Genomic DNA, 25293 nt, shown 5'->3' on the forward strand with positions numbered 1-25293 from the left:
AGGCACATAACATCTAAGCTGGATACTGGGGTTTGAATCCCATCACAGTTGACTTTTAAAAAAATATTTACCATGGTCGTGATGTTGCTGCCAACCTTAACGAAGTGTTTTAGTTTCCCAACCGTAACCATAATGTACTGACCATGACCACAGTGTTTCCCTAACTCCCACCAAGTGCTTTGAGTTGCCTAAACATAACCATAAAATGTAATTATGCTTTAGTTGCAAGGAGTTGATATTCTAGATAAAAAAAGAAAAACATTTACAATTAAACTTTGCAGCAATGTTCTATATTAAGGTATTATGTTAATAAAAAAACTGAAAAGTCTCCCAAAAAGATGGAATAAAAATAAAATATGTAATCTGATGGCCTTACCTTTCCTTGAAAACATATTACCAATTGCAAATTAGATGCATATGAACATAGGCTGTAGAAGACATGGTTGGACTTTACAGTCAGATGCTTGCCCGCACATAGGCACACGCAGCAGGGCTATGGTTGCGTTTTTTGAGTTAGCAAGGAGAAAGGCTTTATGTCCTTGGTTAGGGGTGGTGTTGAGGGTAAACTGGGGAGGTACAATGTTCCTCCTCATCCTCAGCAAAGCTAAATTTATTGGTTACCATCTGCAGGGTGGAGGAGTTTGGGTTGTGGCCAGGCCAAAGAAAGGCTTCTAATTAAACAGTCATCATTATCAACTTGTGGTCAGTGATCATCATCATCCCCAACACTGGTTCTTCAAGACGAACATGGAATCATTGAGGCTTTCTCTGAAGCTCATGCTGGACTGAATTAGAATAGAAGAAACAGAGGAGAAAAGTGCTAGTGAGAACATTTTTCCCTCTCTTGGCAGAACAGAGAGCATGAGGCCTTGTGCCATATCCACTCAGGTTTAAACAATTACCCGACATCAGAGAATCCAGTAGAGCCTCAGTGCTGGCACAACCGTCATGCTTTTGACTGCTGTACTTCAGGCCATGGTTTCAGACATGGCCAAGTGTCACATGTAAGCGGAGCTTTCGATAATTTCAATTAGTGTAAGAGGGTGTGCCTGCAGTATCTGTATCACTGCTGCTGAAGGAGCTTTGCTTTGAGGTTGACAGCCCCTTAATATAGTATTTCTTGGTTTGATGTGTGAGTGACACAGAGGCGCTCCAAGAGGATGGCAAAATGGTTTATTAGGACCTAATTAGAGCCCTGTGATTAAAGGGGAAGTGACTGTGATTAGGAGACCTGCAGATGATGTGGAAACATGGATGAATATTCAGAGGAGAAAAAGCACAGTATGTATTAGCCTGTATGTGTTTTGTGTGTGTGTGTGTGTGTGTGTGTATGTTTTTGTAGAGCACGCAAGGACTACAGAGTCTGGGCTACCTCGGAGCAGTAGTGTTATGATCTTTACAGCAGAGGAGCTTTACAACTTAAGCTATTAGGCAGAAAATGCACAAACGACCATGCTACTATGACCCTACAGCTGATGTTTTTTGTGACTATACGTGAACTTTCTTCATGTAGAAATAATGGAACTTAAGGAGCAGCTCTTCATTATTAAAAAAAGGAGGATGACCTCATTTTGTTGTATTTTTTTTTTTGATGGTTTCAGCCCGGCATGTAGGAGTTATGCTGTGTACTTTCACAGCCAATTGAACATGAAACCATGAGGAATGTTCTGTAAAGCCAGGTCTGCTTCGGGAAGCTTAGGGCCCTTGCAAAGAATCACACATTCTTGTGAACTTCAGAGTAGGTGCTGTTTAATCAAAGAGATAAATGGTCTTATTATTATTAGTCTCCATCAATGGAGAGGTTAGCATTGGAGTTTCATTCTTTTCGCCTCACAAACTTCTGACTTTTTCAGATATGTGATAGCCACTGCCATTAGAAATCATTTATGGGAGTGTTCTGAGGGCAGGAGATTGTCAGCAGGGCCTTGCGATTTTACAATTTCACAACTGACTTCCTCCTTAAAATGACACAGGCTTACCTGCCTATTACTCCCTTTGATTTCTACAGTACATGCTTCTGCGCTCTGAGAGGTATTCATAATAAGCTTAAACTCCACTGGCTTCATTGCTAAAGGGTGCTTATCTCTCGGCTATTCAAGAGAAAGAAGAGTAATATTTTTTCCAATTTCAACATTTTACTGTTAGGCCACAGTCTGCCCAAAACCACGTTTAGGGGCCTGTTGTGGAGAGCAGGCATGCACACACGTGGATATATGGACACATACATGCACAGACACAAGCACATGTACATGCACACACACTCAAAACACACACACACACACAATTTAATTTTGCCATTTAAAAATTGAAATGGTACAGCTGCTTTTTTTTTTAGCTGGTTGGAAGGTATTTCAGCACATTTATTTATGTTTTATTCAGTATACATTTTAACATTTCTTAAGGCTGTGGGAACCAGTCTGCCAGTTTTATTTAAATGTCTGCTTGACCCATTCAATTGAAATCTGTTAAATTTAGAGAAAAAAAAATCTTTTTCTTTTCTTTTGTTACACAGATCATACTTACTTTGCAGCACTTATTGCATGTTTGGACACGCAATTTAATCTATCTACATTTTCATTTTGTCCCAATGGAATGTTCAAAGCATACTCGATTTCAAAATGTATACTCACATGTAATGTAAGATACAGTTGAAAAGTAGTTTGCGGTGAGTGGAAGTGGCCATGGAGGGCCTTCTCTCTTTTGCTTGGAGCAATGTCAGTTTTTCTTATAGAATAATAAGAAACATGTGTTGGGCAAGTGAGAAAAACACAGTGATCTTTCATGTGACCCACCTGTCGTGCTTTCAGCACAGTTAGCACCAACCTGATGTTACTATTGTCTGAAAAGCCACACTAAAGAGCCTCTTTCTTCTGCTCTTCTTTTTTATAAGTTCTGCAAAGACACTTTAAGGTGCATGGCCTAACACTAATGGTAGCACACAGAAGCCAACTAAACACTTCAAGGGGAAAAAAATAACCTTAATGACTACCAGAATTTAAATACACATAATCTGTAGGTGCAAAGTGTTTGTTTGAACTACTTCTTTCTCCAGCAGCTAACAGTGTGCAGTAGGTTTGTACTGTGAGTCTAAGTGCTCCCCAGCCCTCTGCCTGTAGCCTCAGCCTGCTGAGTTTCTCAGTTTTACCGTTGCTTATGCCATGCTGTAATGGGCTCCCAGGACATGATGGGAATATAATAACTGCTTGACGATGTTTTTCTTACCCCCCTCATTCTCCACTAAATCTAAAATGTGCCCAGAAACATGGGATATATGGTACAGGTTGTGATGTCAGTTGTTATTGCTGGATATGCGAACCAGTAAATTTTGGATTATTTTCCACAATCTGCTGTGCAGAGTGCATTATGTCACAAAGGCCACATTGTAGCAAGTTGGGTGTAGAACAGTGTTGTCTCTCCCTCTCTCTTTCCCTTGTTCTGTGCATTTCTCGGCCACCTTCTGTGCCTCCAGTCCAGACTGCACTTACTTTAGGCACATTTTCTTTCCTTGAACTGCAATCAATGGACAATGGGCCCACAGGATACCTTACATAATTGGAAAAAAAAATCATGCATTTAAAAAGTGTGGAGACTAATGGCCAAAAATGTTATCCAGACTCTAAGAAAGTTTTTCCCCCCATGCAATTTGATTATTTGCAAAATTACTTTCAATATCTCGGTAACATTATGGCTGTACATTTGAAATTATAGGGTGTTAATACAATAGCACCAAGTTGGAATCATGCTCTGTGAAATATGACTTTAAATGATGAGATTAATAAAGTAATGATTGAAATAGATTAATAAATTTGATGTACAACTGGGACCCCCAACTCTGCTTTTGTTCAATGCAGTATGGAATGGAAGACCCTCCTGTTTTTCCTCTAATTAAATTTGCAACTAACATATGCTGGCAGGAACCTCTTACCTTATTTGACTTATTTATTGCCTGACTGTAGAGGTAATTTGAGCTTTCATTTCAAAGGCTCTTTTTTTAATCCAGAAAAGGAGTGTTAAACTCAATTATACCAGTGATCAGTGGCTCAAACACTACATTTGTTTCCTCTGGAGGGACAAGCCAAGTAGAGCCCTGCTCTCAGCTCCCTGTCCCTTACTCCTGGCCCTTCCACCCCTACAGGGCAACAAGGGGGGAGAGGTAAATTAGGAGGAGAGAGAAATGGTGATGGGGGGCGGGAGGGACATGAGTGAGATGAGAAAGGGGGAGAGTGGGGTGGGGGGGTTAGAGAGGAAAGTGCCCTACAGTTCCTGCCATGTCACTGGAGATTTGTGTCCTCCTTTTAAATCATTTCCCTCTTAAGAAGATTAAGAAGGCAGAAATATTCTCAAACTGATCATTTTCCCTCCTCCTAAATGGATTCATTTGCATTTGCAAACGCTGCTATTAATTGTGGGTTTCAGAAAAAGACAAATGACCTCTGCAACTGTAAATAAAAAGGAAAAAATAGAGCTTATAATGTTAATTGTTAAAACGGCAATACAGGGGCCAGTGGAGCCAAAACAAACATATGCCCCCATCAGTACTAGATTTACACCATGGCCATATATGCTAAAGTAATGGCTTTTTTAAATATGATCCTTAAATCTTGATCAAGATTTAAGTAATTCAGCTTTTTTTTATAAATTGAATTATCCTCTGTGGCTGCTTCCTTGTGTCTGTCATTCATTTGCTTTAGTATTCCACCAGAGAAGGACTAAAAATTTGATCAGTTTTTAGCAGGATGCAGAGAAACATGCAATGATATGCTGTATGCTATATGATGTAGAGTTACATGTTGCATAAATATAAAGTTGTTTCCAATATGGAATATGAATGTTTAACTGTAGTCTGTCCTTTTCTGAGAACACTACCATCCATTTAAGACTTTATTTACTCTGTTACATGCTACAAAGGTTTCACATATGTCCTTAGTTAAAGTTGTCTGCCTGCATTGTGCTGAGCTCACCATTAAAATAATTATTTGTCAACTTAAGTCTGCCTTTGCAAATAGAAAAATGTGACAGTAATACAAGTCATCGGTGGAAAAGGCCACTATCAAATGTCCCTGCTTCTCCTCAAACAAGAAAAACACTGAATAATTTGCGGACACCAATGGCTTGTTGTAACCTGATCATTTATGGATCAGTTGTTTCCTTTCTGGTTTAATTCACCATGTGATTGATTTTCAGTGCAGTACTGTTGGAAAATATCCACACTAAACCGTGCCTGAAATAGGGAATCATTTGAATACAGATGCTTACGGCTTAGGCCTTGTCACTGGAAACCACTTGGAGCCAGGAGACAATTGCAGGTTGATTATGTTGCTTCTGACAGAAGTTGCAACTCCTTTGTACAAGGCAGAGATATTTGCATCTAAATGCTTATTGTAGACATCTAAACAGCATAAAGACTGATTGTAAATGCCAGCTGTTGGGCTGTACTCTGGAATAAAAAAAGAATTTTCAATAAGGAAAATTGGAATGGAAATGAGGAAATTATTTTCACAGTGGAGCTGAAATCAATAAGTAGGATACAGCGGTATTTGTTGTGCTGGTTGTATTTGTCATTTTTTATTGAGCGTGTTTGTACAATCACACATGAATCTATTTACGGTATATTGTATTTTAACTGGTGGTAATACAGTGTTTATATTCAGATGAATTATGTTGTATTCTTTGGTTCCTGCTGCAGGCTGAGATGGATAAAAGGTGTAGGAATTTGCCGTTGGTTAATTTAACAGATTTGAAATACAATAAAACTTCTATGGTATATTTGACATATCTCCTTTTGATATTTGATATTGTGTTTACAGGTATTTGAGATCCAACCTTTTTTAATGTTCGTGTGTGACTGCATGTGTTCATATGAACGCTCTGTATGTAAGTGCAGTTATACAGTATATGTGGGTGTACATAAGTGTGTCTGCTTGGTGCCCAAAGCAGAGTGATGCCCCTGCTGATTCTGCTCCTCTAGCTCTTTGTCCTGCAGCACTCAGTGTGTCTGCCTCCTCGGGAGACTGGCAGGCTTCTCTAGTGTGGCTCCACAAAGGCCCAGCCTCCTTTGAGGTGTTAAAAACTTCCATTTATGCATCTCCCAGGACAAAAAAGCACCAAGCCCATTTGAGTCCAGTAGCAACACAGGCAGACATTGTGGCCACGCTTCTCTAGCACTCATTTCACAGATTCTAAAACCAGTATGTGGTGAACAGGATTTGAGGGGCTAAAGTGCCCCGTGAGGGCCAGGCGATAAGAGGGGAGAAACGCCACCACGCAGTAAACTAGAAGATGGGTCCTGGAAAATAAACACATTACCTGCGAGAGAGGGAGAGACTTGTTTTCATATCCCTCCCCCCACAACATAGACAAATACACAAACCCCACACTAAGCAAGAAATGAACAGAGAAAGTGGGGGAGGAGAAAATATATGTGTCTATCTTGGAAGTTAAGAAAAAAGGTCTCATCAGTGTGCAAAAAGACAAGCATATTCTGTGTTCTCTGTCTTTATAGTCTTTGGAGTGAAGAATATGTGAGAGGGAATCAAAGAGAATTGATAGGTTGCATGCCCGCCTGTTAGGAGCACTGGGGACTGAATGCCGTCCACCACGGAGGAAAACATTCTATTTGCTGGTCGTTTCTCTCCCTTCACCCTGCCTCAACCCAGTTGCTCAGTAAATAGACTTTTATTCTTGTTATTTGACGCAGAGGAAATGACACATAATGCATTTGCCTGTGCAGCGCACGAAAGCCTCCTTCAGCCACAGCACTGTATCTGTATCAGGCTATTTCTTGTGACAAACTCTGGGTTGAATAGCTGCTGTTCAAGGGTGGACATATTTTTCCTCTTTATCTGACACTATTGCGCTTCAGCTCTGCCAAAATACAGGTCACTGTTTTACTCTCAACAAAGATATTTTAACTGGGGTGACACTCTGGTAGCCATTCCTGACACGTTGGTGCTAGACATTTTTGTGAGTGTCTAGTCTGCCATAGTTCAGTGTCAGGACAGGCTCAGCCAGAGACAGAAAAGGGCAGTTTGAGAGAGACAGAGGGTAAAGATGAAAAGACAGATTTGTAAGGCTGTGACAGTTAACGGTGTGCTGGAGCATGAAACAGCTGTTTGCACATGATTGACCTGTTTCCAACACCAAATAACTCAATGATATGGTAGATCACTGGTTGAAGTACAGCTTGTCTGTCTAATAGCACAGCACTGGACTTTTTATTTTTTCGTCCATGGCTGTCTAAAGTTTACCTCACCAGTAGGAAGTGAATACATTTATGAGCTAACGACGACTAAACAAATACAACCTCCTTAAAATGATCTGTGCCAAACTGTCCACAGTCTACATGAACACTAGCTGTATTCCTGACCATCAATGTCCTCTCATTTCCAGCTCAAGTGATTACTCACTGCATGGAAGCTGTCGTTTCATATTTCACAGATGATGCTACTGCAGAGAGGATTGACTTTATAGAACTGGATATTTAACAGACAATCACATGTTCAATTACTATATCAGACACTTCTGTGGCAGAGTGTTCTGTGCTTCACCCCTTCGCCCTCCACCCCTCCTCTCCCTCCCATTTCCCTATTTCCCATGGGACCACTGTTATAGCCCCACCTTATTGCATCCCAAACTCCCCCATGCAGTCCCCGGCCTGACTGACTGTGTGGCTGCTGCTTCTGCAGAGATAACCACACAGCATCCAGGTAGGGAGCAGCCTGCTGATGGCATAGATTACCTCTATTGTCAAAATAACTAACTCGGCAGAATTCCTACTTTAGTGTGTTTGGACGCAGGAGAGAGTGAGGATTTGGAACGGAGGATTGGGAGGATTTTTTATTTTTAACATGTTGCAGATCTGGATGAATTCCAAACAGAAGTTGAAGCACAAGTTTCTACTTGCCTCATGCATATCCACACAAAACTACACATGGTGAAATGTACATTTACATACATGCAGGCACGTAAACATACACACACCCATATACCTGCAATTTAAACATGTCCCACATTCAGTAGTTTTAATACAATACATGTAGTGGTTGGTCTCCTCTGTGCTATAAACAGTTGTGGTGATGTATGTCTATTGATACTGAGCCACTGTTACACAATTGTTGAAAAACACAACTCTTACTGTTATGGTCAGGGAAAATTAAATCAAGCGCAGCACACACCGTACATGAACACGTGGGGAATTTGAAGGTTCATTTGATTAGAAAGTAAATTTTTCTGGGCTGAGATAGTAAAACTGCTTTCCTTCACGTACTGTATAAGAGGCTTTAGTTCCAATGGCAATTCCAGCAGGCATGCAGTATGTTTGATGTGTAATATAGCAATACATGAGCGGTTTCTACGTGGGAGGCTTCAGTGAGTGAATGGTTAGCCTTATATCTTATCCACAGTGACATTGCTGAAATGTGGAATTTCGATCTAGTGTTGTGCCCAAACAAATTGCATAAATGTGTGTCAGAGTGTGTGTGTGTGTGTGTGTGTGTGAACTACATTTCTGGATTTTCAAACCAGTGTGAATCAGGGGCAGCTTCACTTAGTTTAGGTACCGAAAGACTATGAGTGTGTGTGTGTGTTTGTCTGTGTGTATTCCCTGACAAAATTTCAGCACTGGAAATGATGCTATGATTTTCTACTCTGCTTCGCTGCATACGAAAGCTGTTGTGGCAACTTGAGTGTGTGCGCATGTTTGCATTTTCATGTATTTATTTTGTGTGTGTGTGAGAGAGAGAGAGAGGTAGCTATGACCAGCCAAAGCTAGAGAAAAGGCCACTCTTTGACAGAAATGCCACAGGTAGCTGTGAGCTCTCTGTTTCTGCTCCTTTGATGTAAGCTCCATCGGGCTGTTTGGATTTTTGTATCTGACAGCTAAACTTCTCGTATTTCTAGTGTAGTGAAATTATTTTAACAGAAAAATAAGTCTTTGTTCTTCACTCTGACTGTTCACTTGCGGCTTAATGGGGCCACATTTACAAGACATCTCATCCTCTCACCATAACAGTTTCTGTCTCTAACTAAAAAAAACATGTATAGAAAATATACCGGTGAAGTGTGTTGACAATTTGTTTATAAAAATGTGGTGAAACAAATAATTTAGATTGGGGGTTGAATGGAATTGTTTTTAATAAGTCCCTCTAATTAAGAATGGATGTTCCCTGCCTCTAGGTCTAATTCACAGCAGGAAAAAAGCTGTCACATGCAGCTACAATAGGCCAGTTGACACCGACTCTTAATACACCACAGGGATTACTACATTTTCTTCATTATAATATCATTTGGATTTGCTCATTATTTGCAATTATGAAATTCTTTTGTTTTTTTCTCAGACAAATAATTAACTTAAATAACCAATGAATAAAGAATACATTTCCCCCCTTTATTACATACCTCATTGTTCTCTTAACATCAGATTATGAATTCAAAGGTTTCTTAATGTCTACTCTGTAATTATAAGAGCTCTCATTTATTTAGACACAACAGGAATTAAGCCTATAGCCACATGTTTGACAAAGGCTGTTTTATTGAATTACCATCCATGTAATATGTGGTTTATCCAGCAGGCAGGGATTGTTATGTAGACTGAATGGCTGCTAATATAAGGTAATCGTGTGTGTGTGTGTGTGTGTGTGTGTGTGTGTGCGTGTGTGTGTGAGAATACAGGAGTGAGTGGTTGCAGCTGCATGGAGCATAGTTTAGAACAGTAAAATAGTGTGTGTTTAGCATCATTTGAGAGACAGGAGTAGACTTTAAAATCGGAGGTGCTATTCATGTAGCAGCTTTCCATTCAGCTGGGGTCACCGGGGTCCCCTCTACCCCACTGTCACATCCAGCCTCAAGGCTACCACATTCAGACCCGTCTGCAACTCTTGCCTTTATCTGGCTCATTCTGTTAGCCCTCCAGCCTCCCACGTATCAGACTCTGTTCTGTGCTCTGACAACAATGCAGCGGAAGTCGGTACGTTTATCTGGTATGGTTGTTGGTGGCTTATTGGCCCTGGCGATGGGAGACTGAGGTGCAATAGTGCAAATTAGTGACAGATCAGTTAAGCATGACCTTAAAAATCCTTGGCCTTGTTTAATTGGCAGTGTTGAGGCGGACTAATTGTATAAATCAGCTGGTAATGAGATCTTGGCTTATTGTGAAACACAAGATAATGTGAGAAAATGAACATGAATGAGCTTACAGAATTTTCATCCCTGAAGCTAAATGGTCTGAGTTGTTTTCTCTCAGTTGTCACTACTTCTTAACTGTGTGTGTGTATAAGTTGGAAATTGGCTAGGATGATGCCTAAAACTGTATGCACTCATACTGTACTGGAGTTTTCTGGTTATTTGCGCATTCTCTAACAAAGCTCTTAAGTTGCAGCACTTCAACAGAAATGCTGAAACTAACGGAGCATGGCCCCTAAATAAATCATTAGCAGGCAGTGCTTGGAGGAAGAAAGCTAAATTAAATAAAACAACTGCTTTATATGAAAGCTGTTTATTAGCAGAATCTGTCGACTGGAAGACAGATTAATAAGGTAGCAGAGAAGTAGATTTTAAATATTGTCTAGGATGGATTCCCATTGGTGACAGCTGTGAGGACCGGAGGTCAGGCACTAACAAAGCTGTCTTACAGTAGCTCAGCGGTGGAGACTCTGACCCTCAGCCAACAGTCACTATGGACCCAATTCTCTTCCACTTGTTCTGTCTCTATTTGTTCAGATACAGGTAAATACAGTTATCAGACTCTTGTTGATTTTAGCCATGCTCACTGGTGGTTTTTATCAAATGAAAGTTATTTATACTCAACAACAATATTTAAATGCTTTATTTTTTGTGGAATTTCAATCAAATGCAATATATTTATATATTGAATATGCTGCATTCAAGGACACACAAATAGCTTTTTCTGTCTTCTTTTTGCTTACATTTCAGGTTTTTACATGAATTCAAAATCAGCCAACCAGTGATCGCTGGAAGCTGGGGATTGAGTCTTTCAGTTTTTGTAAGTATCAATTTGCCTCTTCAGCTTTTTCTGTCTTGCCACATGTCTCATACACCCCTGCCGTCTTTCACCCACACTGAACACCTGCATCAAATGAGGTGGACAATTGGATAGGCACACAATGTATGCACAATTAGACAGTTATACAGCCCCAACCTTCCTGACAGACCTTTTTAAACATTAGATCCTCCAACTTATTTGTCTTGCATTTTGCTTTGCCTTAATATTGTGTTGTGGATACTCAGGATTCTTTTTTTTTTTTATTTCTCCTTTTTCACATTGTATTGCTCCTTGTGTGATATGATCCACTTGTGTGGGAGTTGTGATTTTAAAGTCAAATCAGACAAACTAGAAACGTGAGCCTATTTTAATCAAATTAAAATAGTTTGGAACAAACTTTATTTGGTCTTATTATGAAAGGTTAATGCAACTTACATTCCACAAACATGTATCTCAAGTATCTCTGAGATGTTAAAGAGAATTAGATAATAATTAGATAATAATATTATTATTAAATTATCCCATAATACTAATATAACAACTGCATACTTATCCTGTAGGTACTATAGCAACGCATATTCATCGTTTTTATACCAAAACAGTTTCAGAACTATATTTAGCCCAGTTTGGTTTAAAAGGGATGTAAGTGAAGATTTTCAAAGCAATACAGTAGGACAGTTGCTAGGAAATGCTCATTTTGCTTTCAAAAAACAGAATAGAAAATACTACAGTCCTCTCTGAATCAATAAAAATTTTACTGTAACAATCTTTGCTCAGCTGCTGCTCATGCAGGTTTTCTAATAAAAATGTATCTTAGATATTAAGCAAATAAAGGCGAGGTACTTAGTTGATATTCTCTTCTTCCAAATGTCAGTTGGAGATATCATGGGATTCATATTAATGTGGCTGAGAAGCTCTTCAATAACAGCAGTGAAAATGTCTCTCTGAATTCAAAGTTCATGGCCATTTACCATTGTTTAATCATGCCGTTTCACGTCACACACTGTCTTCTGCTCAGATGAGTATGCACCTGTCTAGCAGCGAGCTCTCTCTGCTGCTGCATGCTAGTTCTGTGAAGTTTGTTGTGAATGGCTTCAACTCATAAAATGGTCATACAGTGACCAGTCAGTCAGTCATATAGAGTGGCCTGATGAACATAAACAGCATCAATTTAGTCAGACAAAGTTATTACATCAAATAAAATACATCACTGCACATAATAAATGTATTAAAAACCGACAGGGGCAACATAAAACACAAACACAAAATAGATATACTCCACTGAGCATATGCCAGTTTTGGTTTGGAACATGTACAGTACATATTTAAATGTAAATGTCTTTTGAAACTTTAATTTGAGATACCATGTGGTCTTATGTCTTAGGTTTAGGAACCATGGAGCGACTTTTTTTTCTGCCTTCACCTACAGTAGGATCCAGAGGAACCTAAGAGAGTTAACATGGTTTATAGTGAATCAGTGAGAGAGAAAATTATCCTCACGCAGCAAAAACAACGCAACACTTGAGCCAGTGCTAGATATGCTTGTAAAATAATAAAAGGCAATACGGCACGACGTCCTTGTGGGCTAGCATCCCACTACCCATTACCATCCCACTTCTGAGACGTTATGTTGGATCATCATACAATCTGTAATCTAGATCCTTTGACTTACAGGTTTAATTAATCTCAAAACATGACAGGACGTAATTTAGTTTGTGTCTGGAGTGCTTATAGAAGAAGTTTAATTACACTCATGCAATCTCATTTGGAAACACCTGATGATATGTTATACCATCAGAATAGGCAAGATACACTGTGTTAGCATGTGCCATTTATCTAATAAGCAACAGCCACACGGTCTCACAGCTCTCAGCCCACTATCGATGGCACCACTCAAGGGGAGGATACAGGGGAGACCATTCTGGCAGAAATTAAATAAACAGCCCTTCACCATAAAATGAAAATGAATAACCTTTGAATGGTTATTCTTCATCTATTATTTATCAAATGGGCCTCTTCAGTCCACTGACCCTGCAGTGATTATGGTCAACCTGATGCTGAACAGAGACTGCTTGACAAAGACTGCCTGACTATGATTTTAATTTCATCAGCCTCAATTACTTCAGAGGATCCCAGTACAAATTTGAAAAACTAATTGTTGCACATGTCATTACCTGTCAAGAATGTGGAAAGCCCGCCTGAACTTTATCCATCTTCTTAAACTCTGCATTCAATTAATATGTATTACTCACGAGTGACCTCATTTTGAAATGCTTAAACTAAAATATACTTTAAGTGTTGGCAATTTGATTAGGAGGGGTGTTGTCTGGACTCTCTTTACAGTTGGTGATTATGTATGGTCTATATTTAATCTCATGAAAAGGACTTAATCTCTGAGATTATTATTATTATTATTATTTGAAGGTTTGATGGACTTTATTTTATCCTCAGAAGAATAATATGAAAACCTAATATGGACTTGGCTGCTGTCCTGCTTCTCAAGGTATGTTCCCTTGTACTGTAGGACAGAGTTTCACCTAGTAGCTATATACTCCAGAAAACAGGACCAAAGAACATGCCATTAATCTTCTTGCTACCCCAGCTGTGGAAAGTAATGCATAACTAAAAGTCTGGTAAAATGAATTAATGATTTCAACCATGAACTTTTCTCCGAAACAACCATGAATCGTCTCCAACTGATAATGCACCACGACCCTGGAGTGTGAAATCCCTGTTGCGTTGAGAGTAGCCAGTTAATTGATTCGCAAATTATCTAAAGTTTGTGGTGCCCAGGGGAGTGCTAGAATCTAATGACGGCCCATTTTGAAAGAGTTGAAAAACTCTTCCCAGGCAAGCCAGTATTAAATTAAGCTAACAAGTAACAGTAAGCTAACAAGTATAATCTGAGCCCCAAGAAAAGAGATGGTGTCCAGTTTTGTGAGATTGGGTCATCTGAATATGCTCTTTAAATTTAGATGTGTCTCATCCTAAGTAGAAAATCAATTTATTCCTCTTTTGAGAAGCTTTGTTTTTTCCTTTAATCCTCTATGAGAAAGCATACAATATGTAGGATAATTTGTTTTTATTACAGATACAAAGCTAAACATTGTATATGGAATGAGTTGCTGTTGATTTTAAACTCAGCATTTGGGTCATTTATCAATCAGAATGCCACTCACTATAGCAAATTCAGCCATTAACTTTCTGTTGACTCCAAAATGAATAAGGTTTGACTGACATGGACAGGATTAATGTTGTTACTCTGTTACCTACAACTCTCAAACAGACTGATGAGTGTAACACTCCGTATTCTGTCTGTGGCATGTGTGATATTTAAAAGAAAAGCTGAATAAATATAAGTCAGAAATCAGCGGACCTAGACCTAGATCAAGCAATAGCAGGTCATTCTGTGCAGAATAGTCTTATCTAGTAGCATACACACTGTATGCTCCATCGCTTTTTAGCTGAAATTGTTTGATCTCTGTGTTAATATCAAGGAGCCTCTAATCTCGACCCATTAGCAACTGCTGTCATTCAGACACACGGTGTCGGCCTGATTTAAATAAAATGAAATGAAGATAGTTGTTTCTGGTCCCTTGGCTTCACTCATTGCCATAAACATATGCTCTGTGCCCCGCTTCTTTCCATCTTATTTATGACTTTAATTTGTTGTGTGGGCTGCGCAAGAAATCAAATTTAATCCAATCCTCCCAGGGACCCTGTCATATAATAACATGGTAATTTCTGTGTATCCTTTTGAAAAATGAGGAAATTAATTCTTCCTGACATGTTCTAATTATTCCAGTGTGAACGGCGGATGGGCTCCCCTCCTTCCTCCCATCCCCCCGGCCCCCCTAAGTGTCAGTTGCCGACGTGTGGCGAGGTGCTAATGCTGACCAGCAGCGCGTTTAATTTGAAACATGAGAAGACACCTTTCAACACACCTTCTTAATGTTGGAGTGGCTCACACAAATTAATTCACTACTCATCTGGCAGCTCTGACTGAGGTGTGCAAACCCACATGTGTGTGTGTAGGTTAGGGGATTGGGGGAGGCGGTCAATGGGACACTATTGCCATTAACAAAGGTAACATAAGGTGTCTCTGTGTGTGCATGTGTGTGTACTACACTGAAGGTGTAAATGCATTTATGTCAGCATGTGTGGACACGTGCTGGACCAGGTATCACCATATTTCATGTGAGTTGGTGTTGAGTTGGCGTAAAGCTGCCTGCTGGGATGTTGGGATTGCTTGGACAGCTTTTTCCCCCTCTCTGGATCTCCCTCCTCTTGAACCAACAGTACCTTTTCACACATCCCACTGCTCCACTGAGAGCACTGAAAGGCTTATTTAATTAGACTGTCATCAGGCAGTCTTTAGCTTATCACTTTGCATAGGGATACTACTGGCAGAGATGTTCTGAGACAATGATATTATGCTTAATGTTTAAGGGTTAAAAATGTAAAATAAATAAATGTTGTTTATTGGATAAATCCTTAGTAGATCTATAAAAAAAAAAGTGAGAATTTAGAAGTGAGTTTGCTAATGACACTAAATCATATTTATCTGTTCACTGAAATCACTGCCCTGGTATGATGGTCTGTACAGTCAGACCTATTAATAACCTATGGAACAAATTTGGTTAATAGTTAACAAGGTAAAAGCCAAAATGTAAAATAAAAACAAACTGCATTCAGACTTTGTCTCTGTAAGTCCACAGCAGCTCTGTATACATTCAGGCTCCTGAGAGAATAAATGTGTTTCCACTTTCTATGTATAGTATCTGAGGCAGCTGAGACAGGAGAAGAAAAAATAAACAAACAAAATTTTCTGAACTTTAGAGTCGGGTTCAAACCCTAGAACTGTAATTGATTTGGTGTGTGTTGTCTCTGGGTCGTAGAACAGAGGGGCTCATAGCCGTGGCGTCATGGTCGAGGAGAAGAGAGCATGGCTTTGTGAACAGTGGGTGGGTCCCCCCATGACTCAGAGAGGGGAGAGGCGTCAACATGGCCGCCCAGCCCACAGGGATTAAAGTGCCCCCCCTACCCTCCCCACACCCTGCAGGGTTAATCACTGCCATTTTGGATCCATGCAGAGGGAGCAAATGTACTCTCCATCACTGTGGAAGAACTGAGACATAAGCCACCACTTAGGCTGCCACTGCAGCAGCTCTGTGGGTAGATCTGCTTCATAAGCTCGTTTCCACTCTGTACAATAGAGTGTTTTGAGCCCTGGTTTACTTGTCTCAAGAAGTAGTTCCTGGATGAAAGCACACTCTTGCTCTCTGTATCCTCTTCTTTTGGATATTGCTACTTTTTCCTCATATGGGTTTGGTTAAGCGATACACCTGGTAACCTGGGATGTAGATACTGGTAGGATCTGTGTAGATAACTTCTGTCTCTCGCTGTGCGCCGCGCTCTATGTGAGCCTGTTAATGACTGAAGGCTGAGAGTGCCGTCTCGTGCCAAGACCCACATGGCTGCTGGCGGTGCATTAAATCAGCAGTCAATTTGACTGGAAGTTTGAAATCTGGGCTAGGTTAAGGAGATGTGCTGAAGCCGTGTTAATAGCTAGCTTGTTGTCCATATGGTACTACTTTAATAGAGCACATTTGTTGCAGATGGTGGGAGACTTGGTTAGGCAGAGGCAGCTTTTGGCAGAGGCTCATTCTTCGAAAGGGCTGCCGTGCTGCTCGGACTGGTCCAGGCCAACTTAGTGATGTCTCTCCTCCCTGCTTCTTCTTCACCAAAAAGCCTGCCCTTGAATTGTGGCCCAGCCTTAATTTAAAGACATTCTTGTTTTTTTGTGTTCGGAGAAGAGCAAATACAATGTGGCTCAGTCACTTTTTCCTGAGTTCGGTCATTTGCTATTTCCAAACCGCACCTTTGCTACCATAGGCTAAGTTCAGTTGTTTCTGACCACAATGGTAGTGTAGACAGCAGGCACAGCTGAGGAAACACAAGTACACAGAGTGAAAGAACAAGGGTTATGGAAGAAGACCAAAGATAAAGATAGAAACTGAGCATAGCCTAATCTATCTAATTTTCTCTCTGGTTAACTGAACTGTTTTAACAAGCCTGCTGAAGAATTTAGGTACTGGTAAAACAAATATTATAATAATAATAATAATAATAAGTGCTCTGTTCATTCTGTCACTGGTTTATGTGTACATTTGTTGAGTTTCTGCATCAGAGTCAGTACTGTTTCTATTCCTCTTCCTTATGTCTGAACTAAAATTCACAATATGTAAATGTATACCAGAATTTGTTTGCATGTACTGTAAGTTCAGAGCAAATTCATATTTGTGTTGGTAATTGTTTTAGTCTGTATGTGCCTGCTTCAGAGTATGTGTGCTTTTTGCACTTAGAAGTGAGGAGACACGCTTGATCTGCTCTGCACTGTTTGACGGTTGTTTTCTCACGTTGTCACTGACTTGGTGTGCTGTGCTGTGGTGATGGTATTATGTGCTCTGGGCCCAGCTGAGTGAAGAAAAGAGCAGAGCTGCAGCGCCCCTAGCTATGCCACTCCTGCCTCCCAAGACACCTTATTGTGAGAAAAGTCTCAGCTGAGCCCTCTGGGCCTTGTGGATCCACTGCCTCGCTAAGTGCTGGCCAGACTGAAAGGCACAGTGTCCTTGGGCCCAGCTCATTCTTTCCATTCTCTCAGAGGCTTTGTCTCATAAGCCACGAGAGCTGAAAAGGGAGAAAATGCCAAATTGTCACTAAAACTTAAGGTGTTTAAGGGCTGAGTTGTCATTTACCGTTGTGTTTTGTGTTATTCAGGATGATGTGCATGAGGCAGTGTTGTAACAGAAGAAGTATTTTTCTTTCACTTGGTGTTAAAGTGGTCTCTCTTGAATTTTAAACTTAAGAAATTGAATAAAATGATGGCTTGATGAAAAGTTGAAGTGAAATGAAATATTTTTGCAAGATATCCTTGCCATATGTCAGTGGCTGAGTATCTTTTTTTATTAGACTAGTTGTGAGATCTGAGATACATTTCAATTTCGACCACTGACAAAAGTCCCACACACAAATCTGTTCTCTGGAATCGCTGCTCGTTTTTACCACTTAAAACAAAGCGCATGGAAGTCCTAATCAATTTTCAACCAGTCTCAACACAATAAAAGTGTATATTATATAGACCAATAACATAGGCTAATGGAAACCTGTTGTAAGTAATTTTTAGCCATGTGTCTCCAGTATTTGTGGTTAAGGCTTCTGAACGACCCCTACAACTGGTGACATCATGACCACATCCCTTTGCCTCACTGACGCTGTGAGTCCCAGCTTGGGTCCCTTGTGGCCAGGCTCCCAGAAGCCACAGCACCCTCGCCACACATGGACTGCAGCTGGACCACCGTTTGCTACGCTGAACAGACTGGGGCTGCTCTGGGATGTGTGGTTACAGTGCTGGATGTACATGTATATATCTGCACACAGCCGTGGAAAAGGACCGTATAGAGATCAGTAGGCACAGCTTATTTGATGCAAACATATCATCAGGCTCTCAGTGCAAACCGATGTTGTATGCAAATCCACTCCCTCGATGGAAAGAGGTATAATTAATGATGTCAGTTCATAAAAAGAGAGGATGGGTTCGTAGCCATATTTCTGCTTTAATTAAAGACATGCCTTATTATAGGAGGAAGATGTATGCTCTGTGTTTTTCTTTTTCTTTCTTTCTTTCTTTCTTTCTTTCTTTCTTTCTTTCTTTCATTCTCTCCTTTCTCCCTTTTCTTCTTGTTCTTCTTCTTGATTATCACTCGTTTCATAGTGAAAATGGTTCTCTGTGATTTCTCCTGCCAGAACCCCACACGCTGACATGGAGGGCTTTCTTCGTAGCAGCTTTTTACTGAGGTTAGTTTCATTTCCGTTGTTGCCATTTAGGATCATAGGTCGGGTAGGGGTGGTAGTGGGCTAACAGGGGTTAAGCTTTCTGACACACTGTTAGCTTTTAGACTTTGGGTGTGTGTGTGTGTGTGTGTGTGTGTGTGTGTGTGTGTGTGTGTGTGTGTGTGTGTGCGTGCGCACATGTGTCTGTATATTTGAACAATGTCAAACATGGATTCCAACATATTTACTCAAGCTGTGTGTTATGATTGTGTTCATGTAGCGTGTGGCTGACTGGCTTGCTCACCCTGATAGCCTCCAGTCAGGCTGAAAGCACGCATCAACAACTTAAGGGACACATGTAGATGAGCTGTCCCCTACTTTTCCCTTTCCTTTCCCTTTCACGGCTTAAAGGACCTGCAGATCAGGCTTTCTGTGTCTTTACACTGCATGCTTTTGTCTGACCACTCTCCCCATCTGCCCTCCCTTACTAACCACTCTAATCAGGGATGTTGGGGCGAGGCAGTGGCTGGCATATCTGTCTTGTGATGTACTGTTGTTTCCTGTTATGTTTGTATTCAACCTACCATAAAGATTTACATTTTTTGTCTTTACCCTTCCTGTGATTCTAATTAAAAATTTGTGCTGTCATTACACACAGAGGAAGTAAATAAGAGAGTGTATTTACCATTGGCTTCTTTCCTAGTCAACCACCTTCTCTAGGCTCCAGTGTTGCTCCCTAATTAGGGTTGGCTCATTAGAAGCCACAGCAGCAGCATCTGCCTTTCAAAGCTGCTGTCAGCCAAACTTTACTAAAGCTAATGAATCCTCTTTGATTTCTTTTTCAAAAGGTCACTTATTTGATTAAATTAACAGGATTTTTTTTTCTCTCTCAGAACTGTTGGGGGCATTTTAAAAAGAAAGGACAATTTGATACCATTACTCTCGCTAGTCAAAATGTCCTTCAGGAATTCAATAGGAAAATCTCTTGTGCATTTTGATGTATCGTATTTATCTTTAGAATCAAATCACTTAAAATCATATTAAAAATGAGAATGAATCCAACATTTATATGACTATGACTGTTAACTGAAACCATTTCTTTTGATTTTATTAGATTTAACAAATTGAGCCAATTATCACTTACATATAAGTTACGTATTTTTACTATGTAGTCAACATACTTACATATACTTACTGTTTGCTGCAGCAAACATATAAAATATGTAATACAAAAGTGTACAGTTTCTGTTTTAATCTTTCATGGTATGACACCAATTTGTTTGGTGTGGTATATCTGCAATGGTTTGACAGAGTTATTCAGGCATACAGCATGTTACATTTTTGAGAGCACACTGCCTATGCTCATTTCCGCTTTTTTTTTGTTTGGAGGAATGGTAAAAGTGGATGGCAGCGTTTAACTTTCAGCACCTGTCAGAACCATTTTAGTGGATAACTAACGATAAAGATGCACTGTAGTGTATGTTGCAGGGGAGTGGTATAGTGAAGATGTTTGGCAGAAGCATATCTGAAATTCACCACTTCCACATCCAATCCCATATCTATAGAAGAGAAGAAAAAGAAAGAAACATGACATTTGACCTTGGCGGTTTCTCAACAATCTCCTTTTGTTCCATAGCTGTGAGAAAACACTGTGGTTATTCTAAGTAAACACATTATTGCACCGCTAATCCACATCCTTCTGTCAATGTCTGTTTTAATTAAAGGAGGAGAGCCAGTAGAAAGATATCACGCACTCTCGCTGGAGATTGGAGGCCTCAACAATCAGGCCAAGATTAAAGGCAGGCTTTGCGTCAGGGTTAGCCCTTTTGCTTGGATAAGACTTGTGTCCTGGAGTGGGCTGTGGGGTGGGGGTATGGGTGAAAGGGGAGAAAAGGATAGGAACAGGGGTGGATGGATATGACAGTTAGACATTCCTCCAGTGAAGAATCCCAGTGTCTTTTCCCAAGCAACTGAATTAGGTCAAAGGGGATTTCTGAACATACATTTCTTCTTTAATGTGCAGATGTTATTGACTTTTTATGCTGTACCACATATCTCAGTAGCACACCGGATGGGCTTTTCATTATTGCAATTAGTCATGAGTTTGGTTTTGAATCATACTGTACATATCGTGAGCTTTAATAGCTGATTCTGATGTGATGGGGAAAAGTCTCAACTCCATATTTTATGTAGACGTCAAAGCTTTTGTACTGTTATAAAAAGAATGCCAGTCTGTTTAAAATTCCCTGTATTTATAAAACTAATGCAAAAGTTTTCTGAAGTACGGTATACAATGTGCACAGAGTCATTTTATTGTAAGCCCCACAGATTTTCTCTTTGTTGAAAAGAAGATGTGTTTTCATTTTAGATAAATTTTTTATGGAAGACGTTTAACAGGTTTTTGTTTGTGCAGTCAGAGACTGAGAAAATGAGAGTGAGTGTGAGAGAGAAAGGGGAAGGAAGAGAGAAAGAATACAGAGATGTGAACAGAGCGAGAGAAAGACATAAGCAGAGAGAGAGAAAGAGAGAGAGTGTGTGTGTGTGTGTGTGAGAGAGAGAGAGAGAGAGAGAGAGAGAGAGATGTCTTCGGTCTGTGTCTACTCCCAGTGGGCAGGACCTCCCCCTACATTTCTGCCATTATTTGATGTAATGAAAGGAGAAAGTGTGTAACATTGAGATTGTTAATTAATTTAGTCTAACAAGATGAAGATAAATGAAACCCACTGAAGGTTGACTAGGCTAAGGGGCCCACTTAGCATTTTCCTGCCCTCGAGCTCTGTCTCTCTCACTCCTTTTACAATGGAGCACAGCTAATAGGTGCAGCACTATGTTTATACAAACCCACTGAGCTCTCACCCGGGAAGTTTAGATGCGGAACTTTTGAAAAAATATATTATTTTATTTATACATAATCTTCTCTCTGGGATATTTCAATTCCTAAATGGCTGGGCTGTATGTGTAATGCAGTTAGTTTTGAAGCATAGAAATGCAATTATCTAATTGAGTCATCTTGACATGTTAGATAAAGCTCAGTTGACATACAGTACATATGAACTGAATTGACTTTTTAAATATATGCATAGAAGCACTGGTCAAATGTTAATATATTACTCTTTTGCGAACACCTTGTTATACGTCTTCTTATATATAACAAGCACACAATTTATTATCTTCTGCTAGAGATCAGTTATATTTTCTAAAACAGAGGGAGGTTATATAAATCGGCATTCTCTCCAGCAACTATGTGGCCCCTTCACATGAGCCTGTGTGACTCCCAGCCTTTCACCATATGAATGGTTCTTCTCTAATGCGGCTTGGGGGCTATTTGAGCGGCAAGACAGACAAAAAGCAGAAAGGACATTTTTTTTTACAAAGCCAGACAGTTGTCTTCATCCAGAGCCCTTAGAAGCAAATCAGTAGTCTATCGAAGTCCTTCCTCAGTGGACACTTTGTACAGGATCTTCATGGCAGCACAGACCAATCATTATTGCACCCATTCTCTGCTCCCTTAGTTTTCAAGTCATCAACAATGGGTTGTTGATTGTATGGAAAACAGCAGAACAATTATGTCCTCTGGTGGCAGGGCAGTGTTTTAAAGTGCACTTTGATAATGACTTCATTATTGTTATTCTTGGAGCAGGCTTCAGGAGAAAGAAGTAGCTGCTTGCAGTACGTCATTATTTTGTAAATTTCGATTAGCTCATCATGCTGTCTCCTGGCAAACAGAATCATAGCTAATTAAAAGTGAACGAGCACTTTTGCCTGTGACTTAAAAGGTAGCACTCGATAGGCTGTTAATATGAAAAAAGTGGTAAAAAAGGAGGATTAGAGCTGTTACCCTGGTAACTCCAACTTCCATCTGCGAGGGAACAATGAACTTGTGTTCCTCCACCACCTATGCTTGAAAAAACAGAGCGCGGAAGTGAGTGTTCTGAAAGGACAAGACCCTTTTTAACAACAAAGTGGGATCCAGGCCTAATAGGCTCTTTGGTGGGAGTTGTTAGGCGAGATCACTGGGGGATAGAGGAGCAGAAAGGTCGACGTGTAATCCTAGGACAGTCAAGGTCGTCAGAGGTTTTCACAATAGCAGGTTGTTTCCTGAATCCGTTTGTCTGCCCAAGTAACAGGACCTCAAGTTTGTCCATTTTAAAGATTTTAAAAGAAAACAAGATTGACTGAAAAGGCTGCTAGCAACACGTCTGCTCGTGATAAAGGGGGTAACATGCCCCACAGCTAAAATGTACACATTCCCTCAGCTGATTAAATAAACACAAACAAGATGCCAAAGAGTTGGACCAATTAGACAGAAGCTGTTGGAACTGTCTCTTGCATCTCTTCTAGTGATACAACCAATTCTGCATCGGTTTCTGGCACCTCAGCTCATTTGGAAACAACACGAACTTTCACAAAAACACCTCAATATTTAACCAATGCACTCTTGACTTGCTCTTACCACCGCATAACAGCATTTTAAAGCTTCTTTTTGATTTTTCATTTCCATTTAACACTCAATGATATTAAATGTATTTTAGTGAAAGCATTGAAAAATCTTGATGGGAGAAGTTTTGATGAAAATCACAAGTAATGCATTTCCATAATAATCTTTATATTTAAACCAGCAATAAAACAAATGTCTTAAGCATTAGGGGGAAAAAGTGTTTGATGGGCTTATAGTTAGGAGCTGCTAAAGAGCTGCTACTGAAAGGGAATGCTCCCAGTCTAAAACACTGCTGAGTTATAATGATCCATGACTATGGAGGAACAGTATGTGTTTCTCTTTGAGTTTTATGTCCCTTATTACAGCTGCAATACGTCTGCTCACATTAAGCTAATTTATGGTTGAGGCCAGCGTAACAGCAGTGCAGGTTAATGAATTTGGCATTACTAATTAAACGTTATTGAGGGATGAATATATGAATCCTGAGGTGGGGTGGGGTGGGGGTGGGGGGTGGGGGTGAAGAGAAAGGGACAGAGGACTGTTCTGCTGTTCTTCCTTTGGGTTGCGTTCACAATGAGTTAAATAATGTGTGAATGTGAAGACAGCACAACCTCTGAGGTGAAATGGAGGGCAGCTTTATTTCAGTGCAATGCCTTGCACACAATACTTTCTCTGATTAGATGCAGAGAGATGAAAAAATGTTTATATGATTATGTATAATTATGGTAAAATAATACCTCCAAAACTAAAGGCACAACACTTGGCCATTTTTTCTGTATTTGCATTTCTGTATGTGCAGTGACGTAGCAGTGTAATCGATTTTACAGTAATGACAACACAGCTGATTATAAACTATGTGGTTAGTTTTAGGAGTTACTAAGAATTTGAATATGTGCTTAAAAGTGAAATCTATTCAAATTTCATGATTTTTTCCCCACACTCCAGCCGGCTGTGTAAAGCCCTTTCATTTCCAGAGAGTTTTACCTCCTAACTGGATTACAGAGACATTTTTCAGAGCTTGTTATAATATTGGCATGAAGCACCACTATTTTTTTCCATGTGTGTATTGTTAGTGTACTACATGCACAGTTTAAATCTTATTTTTTCTGCCACTCTCCCTCTCTTTCACTCTCACTAGCGCCTCTATACTCCATGTCTGACATACTCTCCCTGAGAGCTAAGCCTTTCAATTTAGATTTCAATTATCATGTTAGTTTTGTGATTAGACTTTAGTCCTACAGGAATCAGACCTCTCTGCTCCTCTCTATTCCACTCTATTCCACTTCCCCCTGCAATCACATCCCATCTGATGAATTGCGCATATAATTACGGAAGTTATTGAATATGCAGATCACTGTTGACTCTTGGTGTACGGTTCATAATGCATCAACTCTAACTGTATCAAACAAGGGTCTCTGATAAAGACCCATTCTGATAATGAGGGCCAATGTATGTTATTAGTCAGAGATAACAGACACCACAAAGGCTAAGACTCAATTAAAACAGAGCATGCTATAATCTGTGCGTGCCCTTAAACAGCACTCAGGCCAGTCTAGGGACTTGGCACTGGGAACAGCTCTAGCATTACAACCAGCACATCACAGACCAGTCTGAGAGGCCAGCCAGCCAGTGCAAAAGGTGTTTATGAATCAACCAACATGAGGTATTTCCCCCATGTTACAGTATGTTGCTACCATCGTCTAACACCCTATCCCATGATGCAATCCCTTAGAGCATTTCAAGAGGTGGGAGTGAAGCACTTTACAGGCACACCCACAGGAGGGGGTTGTGGGAAATTTTGAAACTTTTGATAGCTTCTAGAGAGCTTTCTTAAAACCTGGCTTGCAAGCAAAGAAAAAAAGGTCTCTCATGCTATAATGTTTTGCATTTTGCTGTCAAAATACTGGTGATGTGTTACTTGCTCGTCAACAGGTCCAAAACCAATACTAATTTTTCTCCACATAAATCTAGTCATAAAGGGTTTCTCAGCTAAAGGTTCACACACAATTGAGAATACAGGGAA

General features: G+C 40.0%; 1 protein-coding gene across 18 annotated transcripts in view; it reads left to right on the forward strand.

The window, feature by feature from the left end:
* Positions 1–25293, forward strand: part of sox6 (SRY-box transcription factor 6) — a 134334-nt gene that overhangs the window by 9323 nt on the left and 99718 nt on the right. For 10 of the 18 annotated variants that reach the window (XM_046032701.1, XM_046032702.1, XM_046032704.1 and 7 more), the window contains 2 exons: positions 10930–10999; positions 18806–18856. The exons of 2 other annotated variants lie outside the window; for them this stretch is intronic. In XM_046032701.1, coding sequence (XP_045888657.1) covers positions 18822–18856 — 35 coding nt within the window. In that variant the 5' untranslated portion in view covers positions 10930–10999; positions 18806–18821. Of the gene's footprint in view, positions 1–10929; positions 11000–13423; positions 13503–18805; positions 18857–25293 lie in introns of all 18 variants that reach the window. 6 more of the 18 variants (XM_046032707.1, XM_046032706.1, XM_046032710.1 and 3 more) reach the window with 3 other exon arrangements.

Source organism: Micropterus dolomieu, linkage group LG20 (assembly GCF_021292245.1).
Source record: "Micropterus dolomieu isolate WLL.071019.BEF.003 ecotype Adirondacks linkage group LG20, ASM2129224v1, whole genome shotgun sequence".
NCBI classification, from domain to species: Eukaryota; Metazoa; Chordata; class Actinopteri; order Centrarchiformes; family Centrarchidae; genus Micropterus; species Micropterus dolomieu.